This window comes from Acanthaster planci, linkage group LG15 (assembly GCF_054643075.1).
Source record: "Acanthaster planci isolate LZ-2023a linkage group LG15, COTS_SCS, whole genome shotgun sequence".
NCBI classification, from domain to species: domain Eukaryota; kingdom Metazoa; phylum Echinodermata; class Asteroidea; order Valvatida; family Acanthasteridae; genus Acanthaster; species Acanthaster planci.
The window spans coordinates 6,057,682-6,074,542 of record NC_141791.1 but is presented as its reverse complement, the minus strand read 5'-3'; the positions used below and the strand labels follow the sequence as shown (position 1 = coordinate 6,074,542).

Genomic DNA, 16,861 nt, shown 5'->3' with positions numbered 1-16,861 from the left:
ATTAGGAGCAAGACCGTGGGAGCATTTACAGGCATAACGAAGCAACTTGACAAGAACTAGACCCAGAATAGGCAGCCAGTGAAGTTGGGAATGCAGATTGAAAGCACTAGCACAACGGGGAGCTACAAAAATCAGACGGGCTGCACCATTTTGGAGTTTTTGAATTCTGTTTTACGACAAACCAAGTCAATGGGACTAACAGCGTTATGTACATGTACGAGCAAAATAATGTCACCACCCCCTCTGCTCTTACCATTTAAGTAAGCCATTTTACCCGGACATGCTATACAAATGATTCGAGATGTTTCTCGTCAGATCCAGTGGCTGCGTAGCCGTGTGAACGGATCAGTCCTCTCATTGGCAGGAGTTATAAACAAACATGGAAGTATCAACGCGTGTGCTTTTACATAAGTACTTGGGAAATATTACACCACTTTACTGTGCAGTGAAGTGACCCTACTATTGACGAAAATACCGGGTCCTGATCCTCTCCGTACGGACAGTGATCCCGTGCCTGTTGTCATTTATTTACAAAAATTATGGTTGTAAAGCAGAGTATTATTCTCATTGCATTTCGAATTCAGTGTGGTCGAGTATAGCAGGAATACTCCAAAAACTCCCAGCGAGCAACACGAGGTCCTAATCCGACCGTATCGTATGAGCTCGCCAGGACGAATGCGTTAGAGTTGCTGGACCGCGGATATTCCCCAAACTGGATAGTAGATGAATATTTTAGATCATAAAAAATACCTGGTTCCATCCGGACCTGTGTCAGACTGGCCTAGTAATCTGGTTTAAGACCGGAAAGACCTCTTCCATAACTCATCTCATAAATACCGTAACAAGGGTATTATGCAACTCGGGTTTTGAGTCATGAACTTGGTTCTAGGTCAAATAGACCTGTATGTTTTTATATGCTTTTGTCCTGGATGTCTTATATCATTTCTACTCTTCATCTACTCTACATATTCTTGTTAATTTTGTGATGCGATATAAAAATAAACAATATCATACCGATCATTCCACAAATATTTTAGTGATAATAAAACCTATTTATGTAACTTCTCCAATCAACGGCTGTGGCATAACTATTACCAGTAAGTCTGGAAACCCTCCAAACTGATCTCATCCTGATAATTAGGCCTAGTTACTTTTTCTGGGAAATGTCTCAGTCACATTCCTATACATGTTGTTGCATCTACAGCGGGCTAGGCCACCGGCAGGCAGTAGGGCAGAAAGACACACACGCTCAGTGTAGTTCCTGAAAAATTCTTTCTGCCCGAGTTGTTGAACTGGTAGCATATCGACATTCACTGTAGTTATTGATCGCTGATGCCACTGAGATATAATGGTGTTTTCTCTCGCTGAGACATCTTTTGCGTAGGCTGCATTATCCGTGCCACCGCATCAACCAATCACATCTAGGCATTTACTCAACACCAGGGCGTCGAGGGAGGCACGTCGCTCTGCCGAAGGGAGGAGAGCTAGCGTATGTTTAACCCGCTGCATTCGGCGGCTTATTCATTAGTAGAGCACCGCTCGTAGCAAACGCTGACGGACAGTTTTGTTAATTTTGTACAGGAAAGCGAACAAGTGCACCGGACGGCACCGTGCGGCTGCAACAGTGCAAGCGTACCAGACACTGGGAATAGACGCTGTGCTATCAGGGTGCGATAGCAGGGATGACCTCACGCGTACGCACACCTGACTGGGGTTCAGCGTAACTACAAGTGGAATATCATTGGAACCGAACTTGGAATATACGAAGAGGGAACTCTGTACTTCAATCCGCAGCTTACCACAACAATAGATGCACATTTGACTGGCTGAATTAACGCACCGTTATAATCCATAAAACCCAGAGAATTGTACCTTGGCGTCATGGATTTCTACTGGGTCGGATTTTTCCTTTGGATGTGTTGTCTTCCAACCGTCCTGACCCGACCAGAAACAGTCAGGATAGGTGAGTACCAGCGTTTAATTTTCAAAAGAGCGTCAACCCCCCCCCCCTAATCTCGTTTTGGAAGTTGTGAAAGCCTCACGGCCACCTTCTTCAAAGTCTATTGATTTCAGAGTGGCTTGTGTTTCACTTCGCGATGGTTTCTCTGCCTTTCAGTCGATACGCCTCACAACGAGCAAACTATTCCTTCCGGAGTTGATCGCTCTTTTCTGGTTCACAACTGCCAGAGGCCGTGGGTATTGGGCCAAAACAATTGGCAGTTTGTGTACCTGTGGGTTGTTGGGTGCCTGGATTACAAGCCGACTCGGGAGCTTGATACTTGTCCATTGCTAACAATGAAAATCACTTGTTCGTGTTATTTCTCTTGAGTCCCCCAGTAATTGAACGCAAACATGGTTTCAGTTTCGGGGATGAGGCAGCTTCTGGGATGTCTTTGTCTTTTGTTTTTTAAATTTGAAATTAACCAACCCAAATGAAATTTTTCATTAATAATTCATTTACCTTAAGTTTACGTATATACGTGCGTGTTGGTGTTTGCTATACTGAAAACGTGTCCAGGCTTTTTATTTAAATCTCTACCTATAAATGGAATCAGTGTTTGCAAAAAAAAGAGAAGAAAAGAGTGCTGTTGATTCCGAATCCGTTGTAATCCTCCGGCTATACTTTGAGCCGTGTACATGTTTGTCTCACTTAGCAAGCACACGGGATGTCATGCTGTTTGCATAGGCTTGTCTGGCCTGCTTTCAGACACCACAAGTTGAATACCTAATGGCTATATTTGGTTTATCGACTAGCGATGAATCCACCCGATGTATTTTGTTTTCACTGTATCTGGTTCTGTGACGGTGGAAATTCTATATCCACTAAATGAAGCCCGTCTTCTGGGTTTATGTGGCTGTAGACTATTCCATGCATCCTTTTAAACGTGACATGCTCAATTATTGACGATTCAATGCACTGAGATATGTTACTATACTCGGAGGGTATGCACCGGTTCTTTTTGTCCTAAAATAATCATGAGCCTGTCAAATCCCAATATACCGGTAACCGTCTTTTTTTTCTTAATGTTGTACTATTTTCCCTGGACAAGCTCATTCTGCATGCAATATTCATCTTGTTATCAATCACGATGAGTTGGCGATGAAGTGAAAGCTAACGGGCGTTTCCCCCGCGAAATCAATTCTTCCATTTCGATTGGATCACGCAGTGCTTGTCCCAGACGTTCAGCGGAGTTGATGGAACGGATTGGCATTTGCATATAGAGTGTTTTGAGTAACTCGGCTTTCTTTGAAATAAACTAGAAAATGGACTCGTGCAACAAAAGAATTGTTTTAAAAGAAGCTACCGAAAAACACTTCTTTTGAAATATCTCTTTACGTATCAGGTGTCTGGATGATAGCTATGTCGGAATTTTCAGAGAACTATTAGTATTATCATCTGTGTCGTAACGTTGTCTCGTTCGTCAAGATGCTGCACAAATTTATTACATAGACGCGCATTCCTTTGTTTTCTTTAAAGATCCTTCTTGCACCTACTGTCGATTTTGCCTCGGTCAAGTCATGCAAGGGCAGCTTTTAACCGTCAGTTATTTCGACTGCATTTGCATTTACCGGTAACATGTTACATTACTATACGCTCACTACCGTACAGGGTTAATCAAGCCTGTTGGACGCATCCATGGTAAAGCTCACATTTGGCACTTTTCTTACACCTATGCATTAGTTCTCCATTCTGATCCTTTAAGGAAGTCAACATGAAAATGTTCTTCATACGTGGAAAACGAGGAGTTGTTGCTGTTGTAATTTAATATCGCTCAGTTCCTCATTAAAGTCGTTTATGAAAAGCCTCCACTTTGTGCTGTCGGGCAAGGTCGTTACAAAGCTGTGTATTTTTCTTTGGCAAAGCCATCAAGCTCGCATACATTTAATTAATGCTTCCAAATATACCGAGTTGAAGCTCTACGCATAAATCTATTATGTCAAGAGTATATCCAGTGCATTGCTATAATTAAAAGGGGAAAAATGCGGGCTCTAAAATGTTCGAGCGACATGAATTGATGAATGCCGTTCACCGTCCAGTGTTGCTTGGCGTGCGACCAATCGCGCCACATATTATTCTGTACGTCCTCTGTTTTAATCTGATGGATAACATTTCTGTTTTATAATCTGACAGACTCTGTACTTTTCCCCGGTACTTTGTTGTTGCCTCGCGTCTTTTGACGTATTTGGGAGGAGACTGTACAGTGGGGGATAGATGGATGGGGGAATGTAACCCTCCCGTACTTGTTGCCAGGAGGTGGGCAGGATCCCTTCCACATAAACACCCCTACCATCACGTCCAGATAGTGCACCATACACCATTAGGCCTAATAACTACTTGTGAAATTTATTTTCATCGTCGACTTAATATTCTTTCTTAACAATCGTCTTTACCATTGTCTCTGCCCACTACTCATAACCCCAAATCTACGCACTTGCCTACACTGCAGTATGTTACTATCCAGTGTTGGAGCTTAGAAAATAAATGTTTTTAGAAACTGTCTAGAAAGCATGTTATCCATAGAACGTATTAGGTCTGAGATGGTAACTTAGAAACAAATTGAAACATACTGATAAAAAAAAGACAAACAGTTTGCTTTTTGGCGCCTGAGCATTTCCCTCAATTCAAGTGCAGAGAAATAAAATGGTTAAGTTTTAATCGAATTTGTTTGTGACAGATAATCAATCACACTTAGCTAAGAAAATAGGCATGATACATTTATCCCTGTTGAGGCCTTCTGTGACCGCTAAGAAATGTGATATTCAGTTGACACAGATTTTATACTGTGTTAAAGACATACAAACAGCCTACGTATAACCTGAAAGTCTGTGAAAAGTCCGAACGAAGATCACACTTATCGCGGCTTTGGACGTTCTTCTTCAATTATACTGTGATATTAAAATAAGGTTATTGAACACGGTCTGGTGGAAACCGGTGATGTGATGATAATAAAGACGATGGTAATAATGTAATTAAATCTTTTATTTTGAAGGCACTTGTGCCATGTGTAAATGGTTTTTCTCAGGATAATCGTTTCTTATTACGCGTAGCTAAGCTTCATCCGTTTGAAAGGATGGAATGTTATACTAAGTCTTGTAGAAATTACACCCCCCACACATTAAATACTGAAGAGCTTGTGTTCCAGCATTACCCTGGCATTAGGCTGACATTACTAAGTCAACTTTAGGTTCACTGTGAGACATCAAGCAGAAAATAAGTGCCAGTTCAATGCACGTTTCGACGTTGTGGAATCTGTACTTGTTGTTGCTGTTGCAAACTGGGTGTTTTGAATATCACATCGAGTGGAGGTTGGAGAAACATTGCAACCTCTCATCACGGGAAAATTTATCCAATGGTTGTATGTCTTTCAGGAATTGTGCACTTTGAGCTTGAAAAGTGGGGTGTTGGAAGGCACACGCTCAGAAACAACGTTCAGAAACCAAGAACAGGACAATAGTCTGCAGTCGTGATATATCGAATTGGCGTGTTTACTTTTTGCTCATTGTGAGATTCATGAATTAAGTGTAATACTAATTTTACCCACGTTTCTACTTTCCAAAGGAATGAAACCACTTTTTTTGTCATCTGACTGTTTGCGTAGTTGGCAATAAAACAATTACACTAACAACTGCGACGAAAGCATCACCGAATCAACCAGCACCTTACATGATAACGAGTTATTCATTGATTCTATTCATGACTGATTTGATCTCGAAAGGAGTAAGGTTACACGCTGTCATTTGTAAAAGTGGTTATTCGGGAAAAAGAATCGGCATATTTTCCCCTCCAAGTAGCGGAGCGGAAGGACCCTGGTGAATCACTGGCCGGAGAATGAGATGAATTGCGATGGTATCGTGCGGTATCATCGGACTGTCTTTCGCCAAGAATGTAAGATTGATTGTAAATCTGGCCGACTGTGTATTTGGACAGAGAACCAACACAGATATTTATGGTATCTGGCTTTTTGAAACAGTCAGGCAACCTATTCCGCTCACTAAAGCCAAGCTCATCTCTGCTCGTCGTCGGTAGATGAATCTACCTCTGCAACTACACTAACTCTCTAACTCTACACTAATCCAACTCTGCAAAAACAAAACACAAAGCCAAAACATGTATAACAACCCCTAATCAACCTCGGCTTGAGGGATGGCAGCTATTGGTCACATTCAAACTCTTAATTGCTGATGCTTTTTATCATGGTATTTTCATTTCTTTTTGGGTACAAAACGAGGTACTAGAGAAATTCTTAAGTGCTACCTTTCGGTCTTGTCTGCGGTCTGTTGGGACATCCAGCTGGCATACCTGTGTACGGTTATCAAGTTGTTTTTGTTCAAACCATTGAGCCTAAAATCTGCCGAACAAGCAGGAGTAAATCGAAGACACTGTGCATTGCAAGAATCGCTAACGGTGAAAGACATCAAAAAAAGGGAAATGTGAATTTGAAGAAAAATCACTAACAGTACATTTGCTAATCATTTGTTACAACACCGTAAAGCGAACTCAACTCCATGCGACCTTTGAACGCTTTTTTTTAATTTCACGCACGAGCAACTTCGAATAGAGTTTTTACTTGTTCGAAGCGCAACTGTTGGTAACAAATGCAAATTCTACATGAGGGGAGTCCGTTTTTTGCATTTTAATGATGTCATTAAAATGCCATTTGACTGCCTGTATACACTTGTGTGTTCGTACAGGTTATTGTGTTGAGCTTTGTATAACCATCTGTTTCTCTACTTTTCAGCGTGTCCATTTTGTGGAGGAATGCGTGCGGATCTCTTTTGTCATGAACGTATTTTGTTCTTAACATAATTTGTCAACATGACTTTGGAACAAGGGACGCGTGCCACGCTGCGTATTCAACTTTCTAATGACGCTATCACACGGTTGCTCCTTCACACCGTTTCGAGGCCGGCCAGTAGTGAAGTTCCCCACTAAATTTCAAGAGGTTATACGATAATAAGGGAGATGTTGTTTCCCAAGTCGTGACTTCGATGCAGCTCGCAATGTAATGCATGATTCCGACTTCTCCCATACGATCAGAGTTTTGAATAGCCTTAGATTATAACGTGTGAAATGATTGCTGTATGAGAATCAAGGCGTGTCTAGGACCGGGAAACAAGGTGCTGGTGAAGGGAGGTTCAATTGGACCTAACAGTCAGCATTTACCAACACGTCTTCTCGAAGCAGTAAACGCACTAATAAGGTTGATGTATTCTAGAATTTTCTTTTGATTTGAAGAACCATTTCTTTCTGCAATAAGATTTTCTATTTAGTTCAACTGTTGCAAATATCGTCATTTTGATAGGCCTGTCATGACATTACGGATTCATCGAAATCTTTAGGTTGAAACGATACTTTATCGAAACGAAATTTCAAGTCAGGACTGCAAGAGCGGCTCTAGCTGAAGGGACCAATCAACCGATCGACAAAATTCATATTATTTTTTTATCATCATATCCTCTATATTTTCTCCGATTATACCACAAGCTTCTCCGGCGCATTCCCATTGGGAAGCCTACTTTGAGCCTCTTAACTTTAATTCGGGATTAATGATTCAAAGGGGCCAGCTGGAATCAATACCGTGCAACGGTCATTTTGAATGTGATGCCAACGACTTACCTCTCAAGCATTACGACGAGGGCCCGGTCAATTGAGTGTGCGGCCTCGCACTGGCCTTGGTCAGGGATCAGACGGCCACAGATCAAAACAACATTGTGGAGGCAAAGACTCCATAGACGCGATCTCTTACCCCCTAATTAGGCACTGCATTTTCCATGCTGCCCAACGTCATCGTATCTTGTGCAGTGGTGGTGGAAAAATATTGAACCCGAAAAGAGATGCGATTGAGTAACGAGAGAATTTCTGATATGCATGATTAAGTGAATTTCAAGTAAATTATTATTAATTTTCCTCTTGAAGTGTCTGTTGTCGTCGTGGTCGTAGTCGCTTTCTCATTTTGCTGTCTTTGTTGGGTTTTGAAAGCCAATTATGAAGTGTTTTGAGGTGCCAGTCTGCCATCTTCAAAGCATTTGCCCACATATACCCAGCAAGAAATGAGACCGAGGGGTACCCCCCAACATGTCCAATCCCTATACACATTCCAGACTATTGTTACTTAACACATCCCCCCAAGATGTCTTAAAGGAATTCCCCAGATTCCTGCGAAACAATGACCAACACAAAGCAGGGGGGTTCTCTCCGTCTCATACCTTGCTGCATATGTGCGCACAAGTGATCTCGTTAGCATTTTTGGTTTTAGCTGTTACCTACATCAAAGTAACTAGCAGGACTAGATTTCTTGGTACAAAGCTAACGTTTACAGGCTACAAGGGGCCGGAGTCACGCCTTGCTATCAAGTCCAAGGCATGATGTCCAAGGATCGGTTGATTCAAACTCCAAAGACCCACCTTGACCTTCGAACGCTTCGTTGGTCATTTTATTTCTTATGACACGCATTCACAGTTTGCGACTAGGGTAGTTAGATGGGAAAAGCACGTGTTCCGCAATGGCTTACCTCGATATTGCAAATGTTTGTGACAGTGGCTATCTATAGCGGTTCTTTTACGTCTGTCCTAATTTTCAGCGAGCGTGACAAATTGCTGTACCCGGTGCGAGTTCTTTCTTCTTTACCCGAACTGGTAGTTGTCCGCCTGCTGATTCTCAGTGACATTAACAGCGCATGTTTTGCTGTGGGCGGTGGGTTAGTGAAGGCCAAAGGTTGTGTCATTCAATTTGTCATCGTTGATGATAATCATTTTATAGCGTGCGCAACTTATCTGGCCGGAAATTATCCCCCTATTTGGATTGGTTCTCTCTTTAGTTTTACTTTTCCAACGCTACCCTGCACTATCATGATTTGCATGACATGTTACAAACCGACAACCAAACCAGACCATGGTAGAAACGTTGACAAAAAGCAAGAAAGTAGTATTACGTCATGAGTAGGACCACTTGTGGGTGTTGTTAACTAGACACCGTTTTTAATATTAGTTTGCAGAGGTATGATTGAGCGTTGTTGAAGGAATAGAATCTCTTTATGTAGTTGGTGATCTGAGAGCAATCTCCATTCCATGGAGCGTTTGCGCGTAACGACTATTTTGCATGCAATTTTTCCAACAAGCGTATCGGCCCATTGCAGCCTTTGCTCAGACACGAGATCAAATTTGTCAAGTAACGTGGCGGTCAGCTTACTCTATTGCATTTGTTGTAATTGGCTCCAAGCGAATGGTGACATTCTGGAGGTCAAGATGCGGAAGTCTAGCATAATTGATTGAGCACATCACATTACTGCATTGCTGCATTACTGTAACTGTGAGCGCATATGTGCCTCGTTGGCTGCATCTGGAAAATTGTCTTTGCTTTTGCCAAAAGCTACGAAAACCATAGGACCAGAAATAAGACACGGCCTACAAATTCTAGATCATCTATTCTTGTACAAGTTTCCGTAGTCTTGCTCCCTGCTCAAGATGTTAAGAAAGCTCGAGAGGTAATCGAACTCTCTGGCATTAAGCGAAGGTAGAAAGAAGCCCGCCCTTTGAATCTGCCAGCATTTTCCCGCAATTACATACTCCACTGGGAGCCGATTAGAGCTCAGGCGGGACTCTGTGTCGAGTCCGTGTGTTGCTAATCGTCCCGTCAACGGAAGCGCCATCAGCTTCAAGCGGCGCGGGGCTGGCGGGCTGGCAACGCGCCGGTCACGCGCCGTCGACACGACTTGACCTGAGCTTCGCTTGCTCCGTCCGACTAAAAACTACAAAATATTTGCGGTGACAATGGTCAGTACGCCAAACACAACAGAAAACATTACTGTGGGAGTCGATATCCTTCCTCCTTGCCCACTCGTGCATCGCAGTCCATGAAAAGTGATATCGTTAAACTCAACCTTATGTGGTGAGGATACATCATACAAAAAATATGTTATGCAGACACGATACCCCTCTATCTTTACCACCGATGCCAACGCATGGATTCTTCTGTCATTATTATCACACACTCTTTCGAAGTAAAAGTCTTCACTAACGCAGTCTCAATCCAAACATTAAACCTTGTTCTGCATTCTCTAAACCAATCCTCATCTGGTAACTATTTCGTGCGGCCGCTACCTCCAGGTTGGTGCCGCATTATGGCGCAATACATCACTCGCCGCACGAGTCTGAGTCCGGTCGCTAACTTCCTGCCGACCCTCTGCTGACCCCAGGATTCCGTGGAAGATATTCCCAGTGCTAGTGGTGTGTCACGGCCAAAACAAGACATTGATGAAGATAGCGTTTTTGGAAAAGCGATGGCATCCATTTACAGAAATATTCATCGGGGAATGAGGGATGAACGAATTCTTTGGGGTGACGTCATCGTCATGGGTGCTATTAGAAGCTCAAATCGTCAGCTGTGGATCACCGCAATTCAATGAAAATGCAGACTACGGATCATGCTTTGGCATTTTTATAATGAGCTGCACACTGTATAATGAATGGGAAGGCACACTGGGAACGACAATGGGTATATAAAATGGTAGATTCGAACAGCCGGGATAATGATGAAATTAAAATTGCTAATCCACAAAGGGCGTGTAATTTAAGCGGGTATGAACGGCTCTTTACTCGCAAGAAATTGCAGTTAAAGAGCATTGAAATAACTTGACCCCATTTTCTGGCAGGCAAGACAAGGCACACTTCACTTGGTGAGAGCAAAATACAAAGGTTTCCATAAAGAGGACTATGGCCAGACCAGAACCGGGTTAGAACGGGTATAAGATCGCCCGGTAAATACGCATGTCGCCACGGTCATGCCACAGGCTGCAGCCATAAAACCTGATCCGCGGGGGGGGGGAGAGACGACGGTCTCAAGTCTGTGCAGTGGATTTAGTCAACGAGGTTTTGTTTATGATGGATGGATCTTCCGAGGACTGTCTTCGGTCGAAATCGGATGTGGTTGGAATGAACAGCATGAGACTGCGCTGCCCCTACACCATGATGTGTATAGATACTAGGGGACGGACACTGATCGGCATGTGTATTTACGAGGAAGCTGCGACTAGCATGTGCCCCAAGCGAATGAAGGTGATTGCAGGTATTCTACCCTGCCTGAGTAGTGAGAACAAGACTTATCAGATCACCAGAAAAAGCTATCAATGTGCACTTTAGACAGTGAACGGGATGAGTCACTCAAATGACCGTTCTCCATTGCCGAAGGTGTCTTGGGACCGAAAGTATAGGGTTACTCACAGTGATCCAAAACTGCATGAGCCAGTAAGCATTATCCGGCGAGTCTTGGTAAAATCTGGGAAATGTGAAACGAGTCAGAACGAGACGAGCTGATGAGAGAGATCTTCTTTAAATCGCCGACACTCGAGGGAGCAGCACGTGGGCTAGATAGATTTAGAGATCGAGAGTCAGTGAACGTCCTTTCTTCCCGGCGTGTTCTAGAAACCTCCAAACATAGAGCTGTAACGGACAAGTGGGAGACGTGACGAGAGGAAATCAACGCTGGTCAATTTGCGGTAGCAGCCCCGTGTGCCTCCTTAACATTTACCCGGCCGCAGTCTGGCTACATCCCCCAGTTGCTCTCCCTCCCATCCCAAGACGCCTGTCCAATTACAATACAATACTTACGTAGGACTGTGCAAACTGGCTTTTATCTGCGAGCTCCCAGCTGCGTTGCTTTTCCCGTCCTTAATTTGAAAAAATCATTTTAATCCTCCGTGACTCATTTAGCCGTAAACTTCAGACAAAGCCAAACGTATTTCATACTTGGTGCATTTAGTTTAGGGCAGCCTTGGTAAATCATGTCGAATCTGTAGCATGTTTTATGCCAGCTGCCAATTTACCGATGTCATCAGAATTAAAGGAATATTAACAAAGTAGAATTGAAATGCCATTGCACGAATTCAGTTTGCAGATATGCATTGCCTTCCACTTGTACTAACGTTGTTAAAAAAGGGACTTCCAAGCGATGCTTTGTGCACGCAATTAATATCTTTATATCCGTTGTGGGTATACCCGTAACTTTATGATCATGCATATCGAATGTTAATAATATTCAAACGAAGTATCAAGTACGGGAAATGTAAGAAACAGTCTCAAACGTTTCAGTTGGAGCGCCGGGCCTGCGGGACATTCGATCCATATCAAGCTTTTCAGCACAAGACAAGTGCTTAGTAATCCTATATACATGGATCAGGATAGGATGCATGCTTTCAGAGGGGGAAGTCGAATGGTTATGGAACCTCCTCGTCTGGAGAGCTTCAAGATTTTGGAGATCTTTTTTTCTTAGTCATGATAGGACCTACTTTGTCTTGTTGCGACTGATCTGCGGTGTAATTGTATACCTCGATTGTTCGGATTGTCTGGACAGCAGGATTAGAGTCCGTTTATTTCCCTTCCCCGTTGACAGATATTCAAACATATTATAAGCGATCCAAAACGATTATTACTTGTTGAGGCTATTTGGGCTGTTGTACCGTTAATGCTTTCACTTGTTACAATATCGTACATGAATCTTATATACCTGCTCAGCCTACATTTCACATCAGATATACCATTTCGAAAGAGGAAGGCTTACTTAAGGATATCACATTTTTCCATGGCCCATTCTGAGTCACAATGTTGATGGGTCTGTAATTAAATAATGCGCCCACATGTGGTCACTTTGTTTAAATCTTTGGTTTTGATTGACTAACAAGTTATGCATCGGCCTATACTTTTAAAATATTGTCCAACCACTCTTGTATTACGGCTACCAAACCGCCGCGGCAGGAGCTTGGCGAATGAAATTTAACAAAGAAAAAGAGGAGCAAATAAATTGTATAATTCTTTGAAACGTCAGCTACAGTGTCCAGGTGTCCCTCTCCGGTTGATTTATCCTCCTCGAAACCTCAGTCCCGTGCTATTGAGTGTCCGTGTTGACCAATACACAGACAACACGTGAACGTGGATGGAATATTTGTCATCGATTCGGGCCACGCAGCAAATCTGTCAGGTGTTGGCTAATCAAACATGTTCATGATGGGAAAGCTATTAACAATGCTATTTTACTCGCAAGCAACTTTGTGGAGGCATTGCCGGCATTACATAAGTTCAAACGCTCAATTTTACGTCATTTAATATAAAAACAAGGGGAGAAATCTTCAAACTCTATTATTCAGAAAAGAAGTGTGAAACTCTATTATTGAAAATTGAAATGGTTAAAGACGTAACCAGAAAAAAAACACATTCTTTGAAAAAAGAAATTAAATTACCACTTCCCACAGACTTGCACCAGGACATCTGTTTATCCAAATCCTATGTTCGAATGAACCATGGCCTATTTTAATTTCTGAGTATTTCATGTTCAGGTGTTGCTGGCACATGTGTATGTCATCAAAATGATAATTGCTTACAATTTTACTGCCTGTCGGTCTGTTCATATTGCTCTGTCGTGCACCACTGATGGGCTGTCTTCCCACTCCAGCGTGCCTAATAGAAACTACGAGCCCCACCTCTTATTCGGTTCTCGCTTGCGAACATGATCATCAGTAATTGCGTCCCTTTCCATACGGTAACGCCCAAATTGCAAGTAACTTCGTGCTGTGAAGTACCTAATCTCTGCACAAACATTGCATGGTCGTTACAGTAGAGACTCCTGATAAGCCACAGTCAAAAAGATAAAAATGGGGGAGGGGTTCTATACACATTCTTACTGACTTTCTCATGTTTTCCCACGATATGACATAAATAATGTTTTGAGAAGAAATTAGTTCCAAAAGTGTAACACCAAGAAGTACTTGGCCAAACGTCAGTCATCTACGAATACAATTAGAATTAAATACGCATTTGCTGTCTCGACATCATGTCCCCTTCAACTGTTGTCACAGACTATTATGTTAAACTGTTACTCCGCAGATATATCCCATACATGCACGAAATAGAATTTTCGAGCATTAACAACAGAATATATCGCCACAATAGACTAGTTTTGCAAATTCACTCTCTGGATAAAGTGCCGATATATTTGGCAAAGTTCCAACATAATTTCGCGCTGGAGTATTTTGTCCGGCTGTCCACATGGTTGATGGTTTTGGTTGAATGGAATTTTTTTTTAATTAATTAATTAATTTTTGCTAAGGTCTTCCTAGCATGCAGGGTACAACTCTCCGGAGTGTAAAAAGACTGCTTTCCAAGTGATTGTTTTCCGTAGCGTGCTCCTGCTTGGAGCCAGCTTTATTTATATTAAAATTTAAAAAAGGAGGTTTCGCTGGCAGAGGGAAATTGGACTATGGAGTTTCCCGTGCGCAAATCAAGTCATCAGTCACTGGTTTCTTTCTTTGGTTGAATACAAAGCAGGAATTAAGAAAGGAGTCTTGCTTTCTTTCTGGGAGGAAATAATTCACAGACCTCACTCGGTTAGGTTTTTAGGGAAGTACGTCAGGTCTTTCACCAGTGCTAATATACAATCACAAATTAGGACTTTGAGTTACTGGTCTCGTACCACCATGCGCTTTTGCTGTGCAGCATGCAATAGTGCTCATCAAACTGGACAAAGCGGGTTCCCACATTCGCGACGCATATACCTGAACTCTACACTTTTCCCCCACCTTTCCGACTTCTCACCCGGGCAAGTGAGATCTCATATCAATTAATCGGATGGTGGTGTCGAGTCGAACTCAGTTCCACGTCACAGAGAGAGGTGAAGGCACAAACCTACAGCTACCGATATAGATTACTTTCAACGGTGAGACAGAGACACAGCGAGAGGCATGGGCAGTGTTGAACTCCCGCGCGGCATTTCCCGTTCTCACCCATCACATTTGCAAAAACAAACACCAACTGACGTCCGCTTCCCGCAAGTCTGATGAGGTCAATGAGAAAATATATCATAGTGGACGAAAAAATCTCTCTCCGTCCATTAAGTTTTGCCAGCGTGGTGATCTGGATAGACCTTGTACGTTGGAATAATCTCGCTGGCCATTGATGTGAAAGGCCCGCTATCGAAGGAGAGTGTAATGCGTTCTGATAACGACATTAAATGCGGGAAATGTTCGCCATTACACCACTTAAGCCCGAAATAAGATTTGCAACCGCCTTAACGATAAAGTTGTTGAGGGACCAAATCGTTTAAGTCAGATCTTATTTTGACGGCAGTGCCACCGCCATCCCAAAACACATTCCTAGTGTTTATGCTTTCGATCAAGTCTTGAAGCTTTTGAAGGCATCTCTATTTTTCTGATTAAGGACTTTTTATAATTCTGTCTTTCAGTCAAGGAGGTGATTCGTTTTCACGCCCGATGGGTGGATGTTTATATTGCCCGTCTTGATCTTCAGACGGATTCACTTTGATTTTTTTCCCCATGGGATTCGGGCTTATGTTTTTCTTGTTCATTTGTTGTTGAATGGACCTGATTTATTGTTTCTCTTCAACGTAAAAGCAGAGTAATCGTTTTGAGTTGCCGGTATCTCTAAGTTGCCAAGCATCGATGGTTACCGGGAATTGCTTCCAGGTTTTGAGGATAACAAGCCCATTGTTTGTTGAAATTCAAATTTCACACTGTACACAGTCACGTACAACTGTTCACAACTGTGCAAAAAGAGTTGCAAATCAACTCCGAATGGGTCATTTTATTCACATTTATTACGTGCGCCCAGTTCTCTCCTAGTCGTTTGTCATTTTCCTGAGTCCAGCCTGCGCAAAAGTAATTTTCTTTAATTCCACAATCCCTCTGATCTAGTTGATGCTTTTTCGTAACAAAGAATAGTGGGTTATTCCCGTACTTTAACCAACGCCAGATTGCCGCCACAATGTGACATGTTTTCCTTCCGTTTTTAATTTGCTTTTCCAAACACTTAGGTTGCTAAATTGACGGTGGCTCTAATACATAAAAAAATCAAACGTAGAGAGTCTGCTGTCGGTCGAATGACAGCCACTTTGGCGGACAGAAATTTGACAACAGAGCTCCATCGTGTCTTAGATACTGTCACGTGACTTGACTATAGTACGGCCATGCATATACGTCAGATGATCAGTAACTCATGTAATTAAAGAAAGTGCCAAGACGACTAAAATGTTAAAGTCATATGACGTACTTTTGCCTCACTCTATATTTGCCAAATAAGATATCAATATAATCAATTCATTTCAAATTTGTCTTTGTGGAGATATTAATGTCATTCATTTGGACACTCATAACAATGAGATCATCACAGGTATTCAACTCAGATATAAGATTATCGGGATGCTTTAGTTACTCTGAAAATGATTAGCATGCCAACAAAAGCCTTCAAAATGCTTGGACGTTTTTCTTTTATTGGCATAGTTCCACAGGTCTGTACGCTTATTCAAATTAAGTCCTTAATGCACGTTTATAAATGCTGTATCAATGCTTTCTATATGTCTTGATTCCTCATCCCTTAAGACGGCTTACTGCAAATACTCGAGGCATTGTCATGTTCTTCAATAGTTTGCCAGCATCAAAGGTTGGAGATCAACTGTGCAGTTTTGGTAACTTCTTTGGGTCGTTGAGATGGCAGACTTGATGCCCTTTTGAGTTTCACCTCAGATCGTCAGCAATCGATTGGGCAGCCAAGTGGCCAGCCTATCTGGAGAGGAAAAAAATCGATGGAGAAAAAAAGGGGGAAGGCAAACTGCTGCTGTGGTCTTTTTTCACTTCTGAAGTTTCTCTAATCTTCACCCAAGTCGTAAGGACCGTATAGGTTGCCGTCTTGAGAAATCGGACGTGTTGCGTGAGCGTTGAGTTACATCTTTTGGACACCCAAAGGTCGACAACTCAATCAAGCACCGGCTTCCGGTGCGCCCCAACGATATTTTCCTGTTTTACGAAAAATGCCACTTTTAATCGATACTTCTATGGTATCCTTCCCACGCTGCCTTTCT

The 16,861-nt window shown here is 42.4% G+C and overlaps 1 protein-coding gene across 4 annotated transcripts in view; it reads left to right on the top strand.

Moving 5' to 3' along the window:
* The window catches only part of LOC110986162 (glutamate receptor ionotropic, kainate 2-like), a 79,238-nt gene that overhangs the window by 24,586 nt on the left and 37,791 nt on the right, over window positions 1-16,861 (top strand). For 3 of the 4 annotated variants that reach the window (XM_022247813.2, XM_087146256.1, XM_087146255.1), the window contains exon 3: window positions 1,582-1,963. In XM_022247813.2, coding sequence (XP_022103505.2) covers window positions 1,882-1,963 — 82 coding nt within the window. In that variant the 5' untranslated portion in view covers window positions 1,582-1,881. Of the gene's footprint in view, window positions 1-1,233; window positions 1,964-16,861 lie in introns of those variants that run through there. The other variant, XM_087146254.1, reaches the window with a different exon arrangement.